Source organism: Anabas testudineus, chromosome 18 (genome assembly GCF_900324465.2).
Source record: "Anabas testudineus chromosome 18, fAnaTes1.2, whole genome shotgun sequence".
NCBI lineage: Eukaryota > Metazoa > Chordata > Actinopteri > Anabantiformes > Anabantidae > Anabas > Anabas testudineus.
The window spans coordinates 11,996,867-12,016,435 of NC_046627.1; the positions used below are offsets into that span (position 1 = coordinate 11,996,867).

At 36.6% G+C, this 19,569-nt stretch overlaps 4 protein-coding genes across 4 annotated transcripts; 2 read left to right on the plus strand and 2 right to left on the minus strand.

Moving 5' to 3' along the window:
• Window positions 1-634: 634 nt before the first annotated feature.
• On the plus strand, window positions 635-3,787 carry LOC113168333 (high affinity immunoglobulin gamma Fc receptor IB-like). Its single transcript, XM_033326530.1, is given in 4 exon segments — window positions 635-665; window positions 977-1,243; window positions 1,619-2,014; window positions 3,723-3,787. Coding segments are annotated over 4 exon segments (759 nt in total).
• A 2,567-nt stretch (window positions 3,788-6,354) lies between these two features.
• LOC113168334 (low affinity immunoglobulin gamma Fc region receptor II-a-like) lies at window positions 6,355-7,651 on the plus strand. Its single transcript, XM_026369352.1, is given in 6 exon segments — window positions 6,355-6,385; window positions 6,474-6,536; window positions 6,683-6,949; window positions 7,111-7,328; window positions 7,330-7,513; window positions 7,617-7,651. Coding segments are annotated over 6 exon segments (798 nt in total).
• Window positions 7,652-12,446: 4,795 nt separating this feature from the next.
• On the minus strand, window positions 12,447-15,031 carry LOC113168514 (low affinity immunoglobulin gamma Fc region receptor II-a-like). The gene is made up of 6 exons (XM_026369585.1): window positions 14,991-15,031; window positions 14,375-14,416; window positions 13,995-14,255; window positions 13,312-13,560; window positions 13,041-13,160; window positions 12,447-12,821 (listed from the first exon to the last, which is right to left on the minus strand). Exons 1-6 carry the CDS (start codon window positions 15,019-15,021, stop codon window positions 12,715-12,717), a joined length of 810 nt encoding a protein of 269 aa, XP_026225370.1. The 5' UTR covers window positions 15,022-15,031; the 3' UTR covers window positions 12,447-12,714.
• A 964-nt stretch (window positions 15,032-15,995) lies between these two features.
• Window positions 15,996-18,393, minus strand: LOC113168515 (low affinity immunoglobulin gamma Fc region receptor II-like). The gene is made up of 7 exons (XM_026369586.1): window positions 18,364-18,393; window positions 18,239-18,274; window positions 17,513-17,773; window positions 16,771-17,019; window positions 16,528-16,566; window positions 16,248-16,421; window positions 15,996-16,073 (listed from the first exon to the last, which is right to left on the minus strand). Exons 2-7 carry the CDS (start codon window positions 18,243-18,245, stop codon window positions 16,003-16,005), a joined length of 801 nt encoding a protein of 266 aa, XP_026225371.1. The 5' UTR covers window positions 18,246-18,274; window positions 18,364-18,393; the 3' UTR covers window positions 15,996-16,002.
• Window positions 18,394-19,569: the final 1,176 nt, after the last annotated feature.

The following is a 19,569-nucleotide window of genomic DNA, read 5'->3' on the forward strand; positions in this document are numbered from 1 at the left end:
CTAATCTTGCAGTACAATATTAATTTCTGTGACTATAGCTTATTATTAAAGTTTTATATGGTTGTGTGTGGACATTAACAGCACCTAGTTTAGGTTGGAAAAATATTATTGTCTGGCTTAACAGAGAAAAATCTACCCGTAGCCTCACATGCTACATGTTACTACAAACCCATGATCTTACTCTGACTTTAACTAAAGTGATTTGTTACCTATACATATCTATAGGTTATACTTTAAACTTATATTTTAATCTGTGGTTTGCTGGACTTACCCTTTATGCATGCTTTACCCACATAAAACAACTAATCTAATCTCCTCTTAGCTTGTTCTTTGTTAACTTCAGTTATTCAAAAATATGTTGCAACAACAAATAATCATAAGGTTTCATCAAGTTCAAGACTCACCCACCTGTCTTGATGTCTTTTAGGATTAAACAATTTGAGATATTATTATTTTATTATTATTTGAGACAGTTCTGCATCAATAGAACTATAGGTTTCTAAATATATACCTCAGTCTGTGACTACTGTGTCTGCATCAACACCAGAAAAAACTGAAATAGGAAGGGGAGGTTCTGACCTACATCACGTCTTATACATTAGTCTGACAGCCAGACATTCAGCAGCAGGCCGTCATGGAGGTTACAACTCCCTACTTCAGACTTTGTAAGTACAGTCTCTGTCAGTCACCCTATTCTTGACTCATTTTGTTATCAAGTACAGTATACAGTACTGTACAGTACTGATTTGTCTCTTCAGTAACAGGTGTGTTAGTCCTACTGGTTGCACAAGTCGACCACCGTTTCTTTGCACATACAGCTGGTAAGTTTCATATAATTACCCATTCAATAATGAATTATTTGTGTGACTTAACTGCTTAAGAAGGAGGATTTGTCTTGTGTTTTGTATTTAGCATAAGTTTCTATCAGATGACATTTCTTAGTTTTTATTAATTTAATTTATTTATTGTTTCATAGTTTCAGTCCCAGGTTTTCCTCACATTGTTCCAGACAGACTTCAGTTCTTTGATTATGAAAGTTTCACAGTAAACTGTGAGGTCGATGCCTTCACTGAATGGAGGGTGATGAGGAAGGTCAATAAAACAATATCCACATTTTTTTCAACCTGGAACACATCAGCACCGTCTTACTTCATTGAACTTGCCTTTGAAAAAGACAGTGGAGAATACTGGTGTGAAAATAAAGAGGGGCAGAGAAGCAAAACTGTTACCATCACCATCACTGGTATGTGTAACACATCTTCAGTTTTTTTTCCAAATGATTTTAAAACCAATGAGCTCCTATGATCTTTAATGAAAAGGCCTATATTTCATTATTTTGATTGAAGTTTATTGCATTTGACTTTGCATTCATTATTTTATTCTGGAGATACAATTTTGTGCTAAAGACTATACTGCACAAATTAGGTACAAGAAGCAATTACTTTATAAGTATATGAATGGACCCTATTATCCCTATTTTGAGTAAAGTTCTTCAGACACCTTCCCCTAGCAGTAGCAGTAGTTAATAGGACCAGTTTAGGGCATCGTGATATTTTCTAATAGACATATCCAGAAATTGTGTTAAAAATATTATATATCTTGTTATCCTGTCGTCCAGCTGGTTCTGTACTCCTGGAGATTCCTGCTCATCCTGTGATGGAGGGTGATGATGTGATTCTTCATTGTAGAAACAAGAAAACACAGCACATCACACACATAGCTGATTTCTACAAAGATGGGTCCCAACTCGAGACTTTGTATAACAAGAACCTGACCATCCACAATGTTTCCAAGTCTGATGAAGGACTCTAAAAGTGCAGCATCTCTGGTATTGGAGAATCACCAGAGAGCTGGTTGACTGTTGTAAAACAAAGTGACAGTGATTTCTTTTCTAAAGAAACTCATCCTCCCCACTCATCTGATTTCTTGACCCTGCTGTGGATTTCTGTCACTGCTTTGTTGGTAGCTCTGCTGTTGTTGTTGGCGGGACTGCGTCTCTGCAGGAAACACAAAGGTACAGCAACCCTCTCTACTGGAAAATGTGTACATAGTGCCAATTTGCTAAAATTATGGAAACTATCTTAACTATCTCTTAAATAACATTTTTTTATGTTGGTTAGGCACTACATCTAAACCCAAAAAATGTTGTAGGGAGGATGTGTTAACAAAAGCACAGGTTGTAGATCTAGCTTCACATCCTTCCACATGTTTCCACAGAAACAAAAGCACTTAGGTAAAGTATAATAATAAAATGTCATGCCTGATGCACTGGTGACTTTTATTTCCTCCTAGTTAAACCAGACCATCATTTTCCCCTACCCTCAACCATGTACCGTGGGTGATTAAACATAAAAACTTCAATAATGTCTGATTGGACATTGAAAACAAATTAAATGTGCTGCCAGTGTACATTCTACTGGTACATTCAGTATCAATGAATATTTTCTTAATGAATATTTGTTTCCATGTTATTTGTTTTAGTCTCTGTTTTAGTCTTTGTTTTAGACTCTAGTTTTCAATTATTTAAGTTGTCATAATATGTTTTAATATGTTATTTGAACACATGTTCAAACCCCCGTATGTCACTTGGGTGAATGAGACGCAGTGTAAAGCGCTTTGAGTACCAGCTAGGTAGAAAAGCGCTATATAAGTGCAGACCATTTACCATTTACTTCACCACAGGTAAAGAAAAATATATAGGGTACTGCTTTTAGAAGGGTCACATTCAATATTAGGTTCTTCTGAATAATTACAGAAATATTTGTTTTGTATTTATGTTTTAGTCTTAGGAGAGGACAGTGCCACTGAACCACATCAAGCAACATATGCTGTTGTCAACCAACAAAGGAAGAACAAAGGTGTGTGATTTATTTTTTTTTTAGGTCTACTGTATTTGCAGTTTAAATCTACAGATGGATAATGATGAATGAATTGACAATGGCAGATAAAAGCAGAGTGTTAGAAACTGTATTTTTTGATGTTTCAGAGTCACAAGGTGAAAATACAGTTGACACAGATGTGACATATGCTGCTGTAGAAAAACAATGGAAGAAAAAAGGTACTAACAAGCCACATGAGAAAACCATTCTGAAACAAAACCATTCCACAACAGCTGTCTGCATTTGTGAGGTTTCACTATAAGATGGAAATTTTAAAAACTCAAAGATGTTATATAGATATATTAAAATATTCTAAAACTGCATGATACATTTTGTTCTGTTATATTTAACATGCATTTATTGAAAAACCTTTACATAAACAGGAAGCCACCTTTTTGCAGGAGAAATTGTAGCATAAAGAGTATCACACAACCTTAGTAATATATTACCATTTTTTTATTAGTAATTGGAAAATCTATATAGTAATGTTAAATATTATGTGGATAATAAAGTAAAATATTTCTTTCTCAGAGCCACAAACGTCCGGAGCAGGAACTAAGTCATCTTCGTCAGAAGACAATGTCATCTACTCACTAATCAACTTTTAGGTAAGACTGATACAGACACATACAATTACAGTTTATATAACCTACTATGTACTATAACCACAAGGTTAGACTAACTTAACAAATCAAAAAACTGTGGCAAAAAAAAGCTATGGTGCCAAAACCTTTGTCATATCTTTGGCTTTGCAGATCCTCTGTACTCTGAATTAACCTGACAATTTTGCGTATTGCTTTCCAGTTTAGCTCCCTCTGTTTTCAATTAATTTCTTTTCCTCAGGTGCTGCTGTATATAGATACTTTGTGTTTTACAGAAACACAGGACTGGGGAAGCTCTACGGCTGAATGACCATTAACAAGAGAGGAAGTCAAAAATTTGTAGATTCATGACTTTTGTTTATACATTTTTGTGGAGAAATGTAAAAAAAAAAAAAAAAAATAGTGTAAGAATACCCAAAGATGAAGGAAATATGTTGTATTATTCAGATATGAAACTTATTTGCAACTTGTTTTTCTTTTTACTGTAAAATCTTTTAAATATCTTTGATTTATATAAAAACAGCTTGATAAAACTAATATCAACAGTACATATAGAAAATAAATCCATAGATAATCTTCCTTACTTTTTCTTTTTTACTATTTTTTGGATGAAAAATGTTTGCAAAGTGCACAACTTTTAAATCTTGTACTACGTATAAGATGTAGGAAGTCAGGGGAAAGTGGTATTTGGAGACTTTCAGGGTTTCAGGGATCAGACTGCAGGAACTAGTTGAGAGCAAGCAATGTTTCAGTTCTTTAAAAAGTCAAAGGTCAAACTCAGGTTAAACTCAGGTTTTAGTGTCAGTTCCTTACTTCAAAATAATAAAGTCTTCTTTCTAAAGCAGCCACAATAAGAGATGAGGGAACACACTGCGGGAAGGAAGTAGAGACTGTGAGTTGTACCACAATCTACAGTAGAACTAGACACGTGTGAATTAAAAAAACAGTTAACAATGTTCATGGCCAAATGAAGTCAAGTCTGAAAAACTGTAGGTTTCTTCTAGAGCCCATAGTCTATGTTAAATTACTAGTTAAACACAGTAAATCAAATTCTAATTCATTTTTTACTCAACGGTTATCAACCTGCTCTGCTTGCTCACCTCCTCACCCTTCCCAGCTCTCTGTGTTGAGCAGCTCTAAGAGGGGTGATGTGCTCTCAGACAAAAGTGCATGTATAAAGAAAGCCATTTACAAATTGTGTCCATTTAAACACATTATTACCACTCTTTCATTTTATTTATTGTATGTATTTGTGATAATTTCTGATGTTGTGTGTGTTTTTTTAATTCTGTGTTTTCTTTCTCTTTGCTGTACTGAGGCCTCTGAATAATTCTCACTTTATTATGTGATTAAATAAAGTTAAACTGTGTAATAAAATACATTAGTGGCTGTGTTATGTTAAATTTAACACACACTTTAACTAATTTTTTTAGAAAAAACTGTCCCAAGATCATTCACTACATTAAAGTAGCTGAGCATATTGTGATAAATAGTTGGAATTACTCCTGTAGTTAATTCCAGTAAAAGCTAAAATAATGGAAAAACAGAGATTTGTTTTCAGCAATGCAACAACTTTTTCACCTCAGATAAGTGGAAATTCAAAATATTCATACAAACAGGTGAATTGAAGTGCGTCTACTAGTAGCTGGCTTGCATTGATGGAACGAGTTAAAGACTTTGAAAAGAGGCCTGTGGTTTACCATCAGCAGTGCTGATGTGAGCCCTTTGACTTGAGTCACATAATCAGAGTCTATTTTTAACAGACAGTGGTTTATTCGAATGTAACAGTTAAACCACGTTGGTCCAGCTGCGCTGTCTGTTCACACGTGTGGAGACGCTGCATTTAAGTTCAGAGCTGCTGCACTTTATAAATACGAACACTGACATGATGCTGTTATAGCTGCTTCACCTAGACAGACTCAATTTATAGACGCACTGCTGATGCAGTTAATTTCCAATAATATATTCGACCATTGACATCTATTCCATACATTCTTTAGCTGATGCTGCCTCAGGGGCCAGTCATGCAAAATAGACCCATAAGTTCAACTCACCCACATGAATTCACTTCTTGTTCTGACCATCATGGTTGTACATTCAAATTATGTCTTGTTGATAACATCTTGTTGAATCATGCACTTTTTATTTTAGGTCTATAATACGGGTCACACTTCAAACTCTGCACATAAACCATCTGATTAGTAAACAGAACACTAACCAGAGAAGGAAAATATATGCAAACATTAGATTTGTGCTCTTTTACTCTGTTTTTGTTAGATGGGATAAATTTGCATTCATGTCAGGTCTAAGTCAATTTCAGGTTTTGCGAGATCTGCTTTCTGGAAAAATTCCAGAGTAAAGCTGGATTTAAATCTGTGTCTTATCTGAGTGTTTAAGGAAAAAACATGTAATTTCTGGACTGATTTCTTTAGATTGCATTGATATGGCATTGAAATGTGTTGGTTTCATCTTTTCAGTATTCTACAATTTAGTTTAAGTTTTTTATGGTTGTGTGTGGACACAGCTCTTGGTTAACGTTTGGAGAACAATATTGTCTCTTAATAGAAAATAATCAACCTGTTTCTTTATATTTAACATGTTTATTAAACTTTAAACAAACCTGTCATCTAAACCTACCCATAAATGGAACTAGGAACTCAAACTCTGGTCTGCGGTTTGTTGGACCTGGCCATTAAACAGTCTTTGTGTCTTTTGGGGTAAGACCATGTTGGATATTATGGCAGTTCTGCATTAATAGAAATATAGATGTGCACTTCTGATCATCACTACTGTGTCTGCATCAAGGGGAGGTTCTGACCTACATCACGTCTTATACATTAGTCTGACAACCAGACAGTCAGCAGCAGGCCGTCATGGAGGTTACAGCTCCCTACATCCGTCTTTGTAAGTACAGTCTCTGTCAGTCATCCCATTCTTGACTCATTTTGTTATCAAGTACAGTTTATGACAACTCTTTCATTTGTCTCTTCAGTAACAGGTGTGTTAGTCCTACTGGTTGCACAAGTCAGCCACTGTTTCTTTGCACATACAGCTGGTAAGTTAGAAATAATTAGCCATTAGGTTCATTTATTATTTGTTTGACTCATCTGCTTAAGCAGGATAATTTGTTTGTATTTGCTCGTATCAGAAATTTATATCAGATGACATTTCTTGTTTTGTTTTTTTTGTTTTTTTTCATAGTTTCCGTCCCAGGTTTTCCTCACATTGTTCCAGACAGACTTCAGTTCTTTCAAAGCGAAAGTTTCACAGTAAACTGTGAGGTTGATGCCTTTACTGAATGGAGGGTGATGAGGAAGCTCAATAAAACAATATCAACAAATTCTTCAATCTGCAACACAGCAGCACCGTCTTGCTTCATTGCACTTGCCTTTGAAAAAGACAGTGGAGAATACTGGTGTGAAAATAAGGAGGGGCAGAGAAGCAACACTGTCAACATCACCATCGCTGGTATGTGTAACACATCTTTAGTTTATTCCCAAATGTTTATTAAAAACAATATTGTCCTATGATCATTATTGAAAAGGCCTATATTTCATTATTTTGATTCAGGTTTAAAATAGTGGATTCAGAAATTGTGTTAAAAAATGTCTTGTTATCCTGTCGTCCAGCTGGTTTTGTAATCCTGGAGATTCCTGCTCATCCTGTGATGGAGGGTGAAGATGTGATTCTTCATTGTAGAAACAAGAAAACTAAGTCACAGCATATCACACACATAGCTGATTTCTACAAAGATGGGTCCCATCTCGAGACTTTGTATAACAAGAACCTGACCATCCACAATGTTTCCAAGTCTGATGAAGGACTCTAAAAGTGCAGCATCTCTGGTAGCTGGAGAATCACCAGAGAGCAGGTTGACTGTTGTAAAACAAAGTGACAGTGATTTCCTTCCTGAAGAAACTCATCCTTCCCACTCATCTAATTTCTTCACCCTGCTGCGGATTTCTGTCACTGCTTTGTTGGTTGCTCTGCTGTTGTTGGTGGCGGGACTACATCTCTGCAGGAAACACAAAGGTATAGTAATCCTTTCTATTAAAAAATGTGTACATAGTGCCAATTTGGTTTGCTAAATTTATGGACATTATCTTAATAGGTAACATTTTTATGTCATTGTCAGTTTATGTCAGTCTTAGGAGACGACAGCACCACTGAACTACACCAAGGAATATGCTGATGCCAACCAACAAAGGAAGAACAAAGGTTCAATAAATTGACAATGACAGATAAAAGCATAGTGAAAATACTTGATAAAACCAATATCAACAGTACATTTATGGCAAATAAATCTACACATAATCTTCCTTATCATTACTATTTTTTGGAAGAAAAAGTTTCAAGATTCAAGAAAGGGAACCACCAACCAATAAAGGATCCACAGAAACCCAAATACAGACTAACATGAATACAGAGAACAAGTTTGGAAAGTGCACAACTTTTATAATTTTCTACTACATATAAGATGTAGAAGTTAGGGGAAAGTGGTATTTGGAGACTTTCAAGGTTTCAGGGATCAGAGTGTAGGAACCAGTTGAGAGCAAGAGATGTTTCAGTTCTTTAAAAAGTCAAAGGTTGAACTCAGGTTGAACTCTGGTTTTAGTGTCAGTTCCTTACTTCAAAATAATAAAGTCTGTTTTCTAAAGCAGCCACAATAAGACATGAAAAAAACACGCTGGGGGAAGGAAGTAGAGACTGTGAGTTGTACACAGGATTATTAAGACCATCAAATCTAGAAATTCTATTTCGTCTTTACAGTTTGGGTTATCAACCTGGTCTCTGCTTCCTCCTGTAGAGTTCCTCACCCTTCCCAGCTCTCTGTGTGGAGCAGCTATAAGAGGGGTGATGTGCTCACAATCATAAGTGCATGTATGAAGAAAGCCATTTAAAATTGTGTCAATTTTAACACATAACTTCCAACATCTTTCATTTTATTTATTGTATGTATTTGTGATAATTTCTGATGCTGTGTGTGTTTTGTAATTCTCTTTGCTTTACTGAGGCCTCTGAATAAATCTCACTTTATTATTTGATTAAATAAAGTTAAACTGTGTAATAAAAGACCTAAGAGACTGTGTTGTTTCCAATTAAACACTGAATAATCTTTTAGAAAACCTGACTATCACTACCCTGAAGCAGCTGAGCATATTGTGATACATGTAAATAGTTGGTTATCACCACCTCAGACAAGTGCGAGCTATAAATATTTTGTGCAAACAGGTGCATGGAAGTGCGTCTACTAGTAGCTGGCTTGCATTGATGGAACGAGTTAAAGACTTTGAAAAGAGGCCTGTGGTTTACCATCAGCAGTACTGATGTGAGGCCTTTGACTTGAGTCACATAATCAGGGTCTATTTTCAACAGAGAGTGGTTTGTTCGAATGTAACAGTTAAACGATGTTGGTCCATCTGCTCTGTCTGTTCACACGTGTGGAGACGCTGCGTTTAAGTTCAGAGCTGCTGCACTTTATAAATACAACCACTGACATGATGCTGTAACAGCTGCTTCACTTAGACAGACTCTATTTACAGACGCACTGCTGATGAAGTTTCTTTCCAATAATATATTCGAACTACTGAGATCTATTCCATACGTTCTTTAGCTGATGCTGCCTCGGGGGCCAGTAATGCAAAATAGACCCATAAGTTCAACTCAAGTTAACTTTACCACATGAATTCATGGTTGAACATTTTAATTCTAATTCTGTCTTGTTGATAACATCTTGTTGGATCATATTTATATATATTTTAGTATGACATTTCAAACATTGGCAACAAAAACTGTGCGTCTGCCAAATTGTATCTTTTCTTGACAATTTAACTTTTTTCTACAATTTACATAAAAGAGACTGATCACCACTAACAGAACCATCATCATCATTGGGAGCAACTAAATAAGTCAAATAAAGTCAGCAACACTGTTAAAAACATCCTTTTTATTTCCTAATTAGCACAGAAACTATTATTAAATGATTTTAGCACAGTGTGATGTAATCTTATAACAATGTAAAATTTGGAAAATTAGTTTATGCACAGTTTGAGTCTAAATGAAGGCAGGAACAGGAACAGAAATCAAAACTCACACACTGATACTGAAATTTTCCACAGTGCTGGTTGTTAAACAGCTACGCTACACCAACCTTATAAAGCCTAGTTGTATGGCTACTGCTATATTAATAAATATATATATATATATATATATATATATATATATATATATATATATATATATATATATATATATATATATAAATATATATATTATATACTATTATAATATAATATAGCATAAATACATATAATATATATTATGTTTTATTATATTATAAATAATATAAATAAATACAAATATTATTTAATATTTATTTTAAATTGCACAAGAAAAGGCAGCACCAACCCAAATGTTACACTTGAGCTGGGAGGTATAAGAAAAAGAAAAGAAGAAGAAGAGAGATCAGGAATAAGTATTCATCTTCATTCAACCAAACCAGACAAATGCAGAGTGATCATGTAGCTGGTTCAGAAGCAACAGTGACATAAAGTGAGGTTCATAGTTTTTAATTGCCAGTGCACTCTAGTTAGATAATTCTTTAGTTTTAGTTTTTGCACACTCTGTAGTGCAGGACGATATTTGCTCTTTACTAATCACAACATCCTCCACTAGAACATCCCGTGTCAGCACATCCCATGTCAGCGCATCCGGAATCACAGCCAGTGGTAAAATCACTGACATCAGCACCAGCATTGTGCCATCCCTGGTCGCTTTCAACAGCACGCGACATGTGCATAGTGGAAGTGGAAGTTGATGACGTCCCTGTAGGTGAAGGTCAGACGTTGTTATTTGAATCTTTTTGGTGGACAGCTGGAACTTTAGATTGATCGCCCCAACCTTTGACTTACCTTTACATTTATAGAAGACAATGGCACCTAAAATAAAACCAACAACCAGGCCACCAAACCCACAAACCAAGCCCCTGGTAACACAGGAGCAACCGAGCTGGAATTGAACTGGAAAATCACCTGAGAGAGAGAGAGAGAGAGAGAGAGAGAGAGAGAGAGAGAGAGAGAGAGAGAGAGAGAAAGAGAGAGAGAGAAAAGAAAACTGAAATAACTGGACTTAAAGAATCACAATTCATACAAACAAATCAAAATTAAATGATGCTCACTAATGCCGATCTACAAATACATGTCAAAATAGAAACCGTAGACATGTTACACTAACAGCTTTTAGCAGTTTTATCAGTGATTTTAGAATTAATGTGAAACTTTAAACTCATGAAGGCAGCTTTTATGTGAACTGTAAAACTGAACTGTGAAATAGATCAGGATTAGGATACTCACTGTTCAACAAACCATCCTTCAGTTGAGACATGTTGGACATCTGAAAACGAGAAAGGAAATAAATCGAGTGCAGCATGTGGATAACTTAAGACCTCACGTGAAAAAATAATTTTTGAGGCTTACAGTCACTGTTCACCATTACTTTTGTTAATATATCGTATCTGTGCCAGTACTCAAAAGGGGTAAACTAGCTTCATGGGAATTTTAAAGTGTAAAAAAAGAACTGTTTAGTTTATAATAGTGCATAATTAGGATAATCAAAAAAACCTAAAGCTAATTGCAATACACTACAATTGCACCATTCACACAGATATATATATAGTTGTGATTAAGTCAATACATCCTACAAAAGCCTAACTCACCTGTAATGCGCTTCAGCTCAGCCTCAGAGTGAGTAGCGAACAAGCTGCAGGGTCAAAGTTCCTCCATAAAATCCACTGTACTTTTACATTTATCTGCCTTTATCAGTGATGACGACAGTCTGAATGCTGATTCCTTAAAAACCCAGATAGGATTAAAATATCAGTCAGTTTGTGACTAAAAATGTGTTTGTTGTTTGCTGATACAGTAGCTCAATTTTGTAAATATTCAGGTTTCGGTTTTTTTTCAGTCAGTAGTGTTCAACTTGTATTCTTATCAGTTATTGTATATAAGTCACGTATCCATCTATCCAGTATCTACAGAGGTTTCTCACCCACATGGCCAAGTCCTGTTTTTTTTTCTGACTTACTGTGTTGCTGACTAGACTCCAGTGCATAAAGTATGTTATACTATCAGAGGTATTTGGCCTGTGGTCAAGTTTTCAACTTCCTGCGGATTGGGGCTGGACTCCTACCCTGTCTACTGATGCCAGTGGATGGGAAAAAGCATGAAGACAGAGAGAGAGTTGTGGATGATCGAGCCTGTTCTCATCCCACAGCATCACACAACAATGCCTCCAAACTGGGGTCTCAATATTGAGTAGCCAAGTCAGAAGTTGCATGGAGGAGGGAGTGTATGTGAGTAAAGTGTTAGAGAGAAAGTGGAACAACTGAGGAGCAGGATCATGCAGGGATAATGTTATATGTCACAATGTTTGATTGCATTTGCCATTGGATTAGTTTTTTACATTTTATTACAGATACATTATTTTGCACTTAAGACTACTGCACAACGTAAGTGCAAGAAGTAGTTACTGTTCAAAAATGTTATTTTGCATGTATTGAATTGGACGTACTTGTTCAGCAACAGGTAATAGAAAGTGTCCATGACACTATGTTACTTACATATTCAGAACTGTGTTTAAAAATAGAAATGTCAGTCTGCAACTGATCCCGTGTGATCCTGCAGAGTCCACCTGATCCCATGATGGACGGATATGATGTGATTCTTCATAGAACCCAGTCAAACACACACATATGACTTTGCATTAGAACTCAGAACTACATGTACCACCATTATATTATCATAGGGGGAAGCTGAGCAAACAAAATACAGAATCTAGACAACAGTTTCTGGGTCTCATACAGTTGAGTTTCTCAACAAAAGCACTTTGGTAAAGTAGGTAAAGTACAGATAAAATTAATAATATATCCTGTCTCATATAAAGTTGAATGTCCTAAAACTATGTTATTTGTAACTTTTTCTACATGTTTATATTCCAACATCTTTAAAGTAGCTATCAGATTTAAATGTCACTTTTTAACAGGTTTTTGAACATACATGTGGTGTTGGGCACTGATCAGAAGTCTCTAAAACAGCCACTGAGTGGTTTCTTTAGGTGTCCACTTTGTCTAAGCCCTGTGGTCTATTGCACAGTTTGTGATTCGGCTGCAGTAATACATCACATTGGGGCTTGTGGACATTGTAACACCCCCCATAAGCTAGTTTCCTCTTTTCATCTCAGAAGTCGTGCTCAGTGGTGACATCAGCATTAACATTTTCACTACGCCATCCCTGGTCGCTTTCAGCATCCTGTCCCATCTCCACGGTGACAGGTGGCGTCTTTCCTGTGGGTGAAGGTGAAAATCTGCTACTTCTGTCTTTGTGAAGCTGAACTTGTAAATATTGTACATTTATATATACTATATATATATATATATATATATATATATATATATATATATATATATATATATATACTATATATATATGCAGTGTCTACTCTTTTTCTCTCATTGTTAGCTTAAATTCCAAGTGTGGGTGTATATGTGTGTTGTGTTCACAACCTTTCTTTCTGCAGCAGTAAATGGACACCATCAGGCCAGTGGAGGCGCAGTATGGACTTATGACCACTAGATGGCAGATGAGTCTGAACATTGGAGAAGCAGAGGCGAGGGACGAGGAGTCTGCGGGAGGAGAAGAAAAAAAAGGAGGATATCATAGAGACAGAAACATACACTTACTACGGTGTCATATGATTTTAATTAATTAATTCTAAATGTACCTAGGCTCCAACATTTTTGGAAACTTTTACACCTCTGTCAACTCAGGCCTGACCTTTGACATTCAGCCTGCTGGATGGTGAGTCAGTGGAATTATTCGAACACCAGTAGAAACCTTCATCAGACTGTTGGATGTTACTGATGGTGAACTCCCCTGTAGGTGCTGTTGTGATAGGGCTACGGTGTCGGCCAAACTTGAAGAAATGACTTGGGGTAAGAAAACCATTTCTGTTCCTGCAGCGCAAAGTCACACTACTTCCTGTCAGCACAGGAAGTGCGGGGATCTCCATGATAAAAGGACGAGCTGAACAAAACAGTGAAGAAAAATAAAAAACAGACACAGGTTGAAGAGTTGGTCATCGACATGTGACTAAAAGCTAACCTTTATATGTTCTGTTGACAGGTAGTGCTATTTACAAAGCTAGCAAGAAGAGCAAGTCACATTTAAAGCTGCATTGATTGAACAAAATGTCAGCCAATATAAAATATGCACATTATTGTTAAAACCAGCTAACAGAATTTCCTATTTAAGAGCTGATATATTTATGAAAACTGATACACAAATGGATGCACAGCTGCATTTATCTCTCTCACTCTTGTGTGAGGGACTCTTTGTGACTTAATTTCCTAAATTCTGGTAAATATGATGGATCTACTTGGAAACCATTGGTATCATTGGTTTAAAACCAGGGTAAGACTCAAAGAACATAAATACCGAGTCACTGGTAGCTCTACAACCTGAAACTGTGATGGTGACCTTGATGCTCCTTTTTCCATTTGCGTGCTCACACCAGTAAACTCCTTCATCTGCCAGGGGAGAGAGATATGAGATGGTGCAGGAGGAACCATGAAGATTTCCAAAGCTTCCACACATCTCTGTATTCACAAGTGATATCCTCTTCAGTTTCCATCCTGCAGGATTCTGCGCTTCCCCGCAGCCAATAGAGACAGACTCTCCAGTAAAAAACTGCTGACGGTTTGGGCTGACATTCAGCGAGACTCGAAGAAAAGAAAAACAAAACGTACATTTAGAGAGAGACAAGAGGCAAAGACAGAACGTTCACATTGCTTTTAATACTGTTTTGTATTGTACACAGAGGTCATTTTCAGCAGCTTACTAGCAGGAACTGTCAGTCCAGATAACAGCAGCATAAACCAGTCTGCAAAAAAAGGAGCAAACGTTTATCAGTATGCGGTCAAACAGCAAAATGTCTTTCAGACTTGTTAAGTTCCTCACGTCAACTTCCTCACATTTTTAAACACAGTGTTAATCTAATCATAATGCAACGTTCTCTGGCACTAAACTACATAAAAATATTTATTATTCTTGCTAATCCTACAATTTGAAATAAAAACTTTGCAACTCTAGCTCTATGAAAACATTTAGATCTAAGTGTGTTAGTAAGTATGTAATCACAGAAGATGGGTTCCGGGTAAGACTAACACTGAAAAGAAACTCAGACGGCTGTGTGAACTTCCCTCTTTTTACTAAAGAGTTAAAAAATATTAAAAATATATATTTTTTTTATGTAGCGCCATGAATCCATGGATTATACACAGCCAGGTTCATCCTGTCTAATTACAGCACAGTTACCCTCATTTCTGCATCTCAGAGTCAACATCTGCCAGTAAAGCGTTTTCTTATGAGTGCAGATGCTAAAGTCAATGTTAGAGCTGTGATAACTAAATGTACAGACATACTCTATATGTATAGAAGCTCATTGTTTTACTCACCACAGAGCAGAAAAACAAAAGGTGGCTTCATTCTATCTGGATGTAGAGTGATCCTGTGGTCCTTCACAGCAACTTGATCATATCTTAAGTTAGGATGATGAGTCAGTGTCAAACCGCAGGTTCTGCCTTCTTAAGATAGATTTCCTTATATATTTCAAATAGAAATTCTACTATCCTTACCTTCAGGCATGTGTCTACAACAGTATTTATTTTATTCATTTTAATAACCAGTGCTTTTAGCACTCCTAAGAACCTTGCTTACATTGTATTGAGATGTATGAAAGAGTTATGAGTCCTTTCTGGAACAAGATGTGTTACACTTCACACTGGACTCCTGCATGTTGGTGATCCAACGTCCTTAAATGTACTTTTAGCTTGATTTTCCACATCATTGCTGTAGACATCAAATACTGATGTGCCTTAGTTGTAACTGTAGTTGGCTGATTTTTATCTGTGTTGTATTATCACCCGAAAAGGAGGTGGTAATAGTGTCCTCATGACATGACACAGGACAGGACAAAGTGGTATTGTATTATCTGACACCCTGAGAATTAGCAGGAGCTACAGACATAAAAAATAAAACCGTGAAACCATCATGGCTTTATACTCACAACTTGTGTACAGTACTAGAAATTCATTTTCAAACCAGCTGAGCCAAAAGTGACTGTTTCTAATAACCAGTAATAATAATGCTGTTGTACAGTAGCTGTCACTCTATTGCGTGTTAGATGTAGATTAATATAAATTTGAGTCAATGCGATTGCTTCCCTCTAGTGGTGTCAGAGAAACTGTAAGTTCACCTCATGTACTTAACATATTTTGTGAACTGACAACAAAGTCAAAGAACAAGAGAAATTTGAAACTGATATTTTAATGTTAAACTATAATCATCAACATCTAAATTAAACTTTGTAACAAAACAGAAAGAGCACATGTTTGTTTGTTTTAAAGGTTTATTCTAATTCTGTAAATAACATCAAAGACAGTACATCATACAATGTATTGGGAACCATTACTTTATCTTTTCCATCTGGACTTCATCCTTACAGTGTCTTGTGCTTTGACATTGCCGAGCTGCAGAACCTAAAAAACAATAGCACTGGGTGTAAAAATCGGCATCAGGTTATAGTTTAACAGTAACGACATAAGAGGTGCTCACTGTAATAAATCTTTGATACCAGTTTATTTCCCCATTTCTGTTTTTCATGAGCAGTTTATATGTCCAGGAACAGTTTTATGAAGGAGGAAGTAACTCACCTTTTGCCTCATCTCTGTAAACAAGTCCCAGAAAGATGGTGGACAGCAGGTAAGGAGTCACCACCACTAGAAAGAAAATCACTCTGAGGTGAATCAGACCAGAATGTGGATCTGCTGAAACGGCCTCCTCCTCCTCCTCCTCCTCTACCTCCTCCTCATCATGTCCTGAAAACACTGAAAAGGACGTACTGTAATGTAATAATGTCACACTTTCAGCGTCATCAATGTCTTTGTTATTTTAGAGAAGAAGAAAGGTTTAAATGAAAAGTTAACAACTCACCTCGTGTTACGACCTCGGTAAAACCACCAAAATCTCGACCTGGAAAAATGAAAACTTGATTTTGTGTCTTTGTAATTGTGCATATTCATCTTTGAAGTTGTTTGAGCCCAATCATTGCTCTAGATGTTTGTTGTTTATTACCAAAATAAAGTTAAAAGGCATCTGACTATTGAAAATGTTTCTGCCAGACATCATAATGAACATTAACAGCTGTATTTTGTCACTTTTCCTGCTTCGTCTAACCTCTGACTGTGAGCCAACTTTCCACTGAAGCCCCCAATCCAGTGATCATGCACATGTAAAGACCCTCATTAGATTTGGACACTGCAGGGATGGTCATCTGTCCCATGATGGCTGCACCGACAGGAGATCTGTCCTTCATGAAGACGCTAGCTCGCGGGCTTGAAGAGTTGCTTTTAGCTGTGCAGCGCAGTGTCACAGATTCTCCCTCTGTCACAGGAGACACAGGACTTTCCAGGATGACGTTATTTTCTTTGAAACATGACATAATATCAGAATTATACATTTTTAAATTGAAATGCTAGACAATGCTCTTGTTTGACTTTAATAGACAGGAAGCTACAGTTTAAAGCCTGGTTTTACTTTTTCATACTTGGGCTTTAAACTCCAGATTTTAAAATAAATCTAACAAAATTAATATAGTTGGTGCTTTTGCTGAGTAAAATACAAAGAAGTCAACAGTGTTACATCAGAACAATGAACAGGGCAGATGTAGTTGTAATACATTTACAGGTACAAACTAAGTACATCCCAAGACACACCGGAAAGTTACTGTTCAATGTATAACATCTATATTTTACAGATTCTTGTATGAAGACATTTTTGATGCTGCTAACGTTTTGGTTTGATATATTTTATGAATTTCTACTAGTTGCAGTTGTAAATTTTGACAAGCACTCAAGTCCACAAGTTGGATTCCAGTTTGAAGGACAAATGTCCCTCTTGTCTGTTTTGATGAACTGACCGGTGACTGTGATGTTGGCCTCTGGACTCGTCTCTCCTGACGTGGACTCACACCAGTACACTCCGCTGTTCCAGCTGTAAACTTCATTGATGATGCAGGAGGACGATTGCAGAGAACCCCAGTCACGGCCACACCCTGAAACTCCTCTCACTGTTTTTGCCTTCACTGTCCATTCAGATGACTTCCTGTTGTCGTCACAGCTCAGATACAAAGACTCGTACTTAAAGAACTGAGATCGGTTAGGATAGACTGTAAGAGAGGCTGCAGAAAAAAAAAAAAAAAAAACAGAGGGGAGGTCGCTCTACAGGAAACCACACATTTTCTTCCCTTAAATTATTCTGTAATCAACCCAGAAAACACTTTAATCTAGACCAAAGGGGTTCTGCATGGTAGCCAGACAGGTTGGTATTTAGTTTAAATTTTAGAAGCCATTATTTTAGTATGAGGACATTAATTATAATCCAGGTTTGCTATAAATAATATATTAACACAGCAAAATATATACTATAAATATGAATTAGCACAAGTCAAGATTAGAAAAGATTGGGTAGATCTTACTTAGGTTACAAAATAACATCAGCACAGTACCTTAAAGGAAATCTTAACTGATTTGAATTCATTAAATGACATATATAGAATTAAAAAGGAGTTGAACAGAAAGATCTGTTTAACTGATTCTTGAACTTTGCATTGAATCTCTAAATGCATGTCAAGCAAGATTCTTACCAGACATCGTACGTGTGTAGGTGCAACACTTAAGCACTAAAAGAAAGGAATAACAACAATTGACACATTTAATATGGTTTAAACTCTATAATAAAACTATAACTTTAAAAAGTAATGTTACTTACAGAGTACCAGGATCAGAGTAGTTAACTGCATCCCGTCTTGACGCTGACTGAAAGTGTGATGTTTAATTATAACCCTTCAGTCTCACTGACCTGAATGCACTTTGACATAATGCAAATACACTTAACCACAGAGAAACTTATTTTCATCTCCGCTGAAGAACTAGTGAGCCTCATCACACTCGTCTAAACAGTGCGTCTTGTCTGACAGCCTTTAGTCCGTTTTGATAGTTTTCTTAGATTAAAATAAAACATCTATAAATAGATTACTATTAGATTCTTGTTCTAAAAAGAAGTTTACCACAGAAAGCCTAATTTTAGACATCATTCCTTAACTAGTGGGAATTAAGTTAAAGAGTTTAATGACAATATTTCTAAAAAGAGTTGTCTGTTGTCTCAGATTCTTCAAGAACTTATCTGTAGTATACAAGTGATAAGTATATGGTTAAAACCACTTTCACCATCTCTACACTTGTTGCTGCTTTTAAATGCTACGTCTGCATCATAGGTACTGTCAAAGAAACACTGGGCTTTCTCTAACAGTTGTCTCACAGCTTCCATGTCATCTCATGACGAGCTTTGGTTTTCATGAGTGAAACATTTCCTGATGGCCCTTTGCCTTCAGTGTACTGTCATAACAACTTTGCTTGAACTGTACATCATCAAGTTGCTGAAGACGACATTTAGAGTTAAGGTACAAACAGAAGCAACTGATATTCTGATAAGATTCTAAAAACCTTTAAGCCCAGAGGGACAGTTTTTCCTTGTTACAGTTGCTCTCAGCTTGATGGCCACAGGCAGAAAGGATCTCCTGTAATGTTTTGTGGGGAACTTGATGCTGATCAGTCTCTGGCTGAATGGGCTCCTCTGTCCAGCAGCTCACTATAGTGGGTTGGACAGATTGTCCAGGATTGAGAGGAGTTTGGAGAGTATCCAAAAGCCTTCAGGGCAGTGAGGCTATAGGCATCGTTACCATTAGCATACAACAGGTCCAATGTCCTCTTCCCCCCCGGTGGGACAGCTCACACACAGGGTATAGGTAGGAAGTGTCTTGGTGAGGGTGCCGTGATTAAAGTCTCCAGAGATCACAAAGATGGCGTCAAGGGGGTCTGGTCTGCAGCCTGGAGGTGACTGAATGATGTCACACGCAGCAGTGGTGTTAGCGGATTGGGGGAATGTAAACAGATTAATATGGTGTGTGAAAACTCT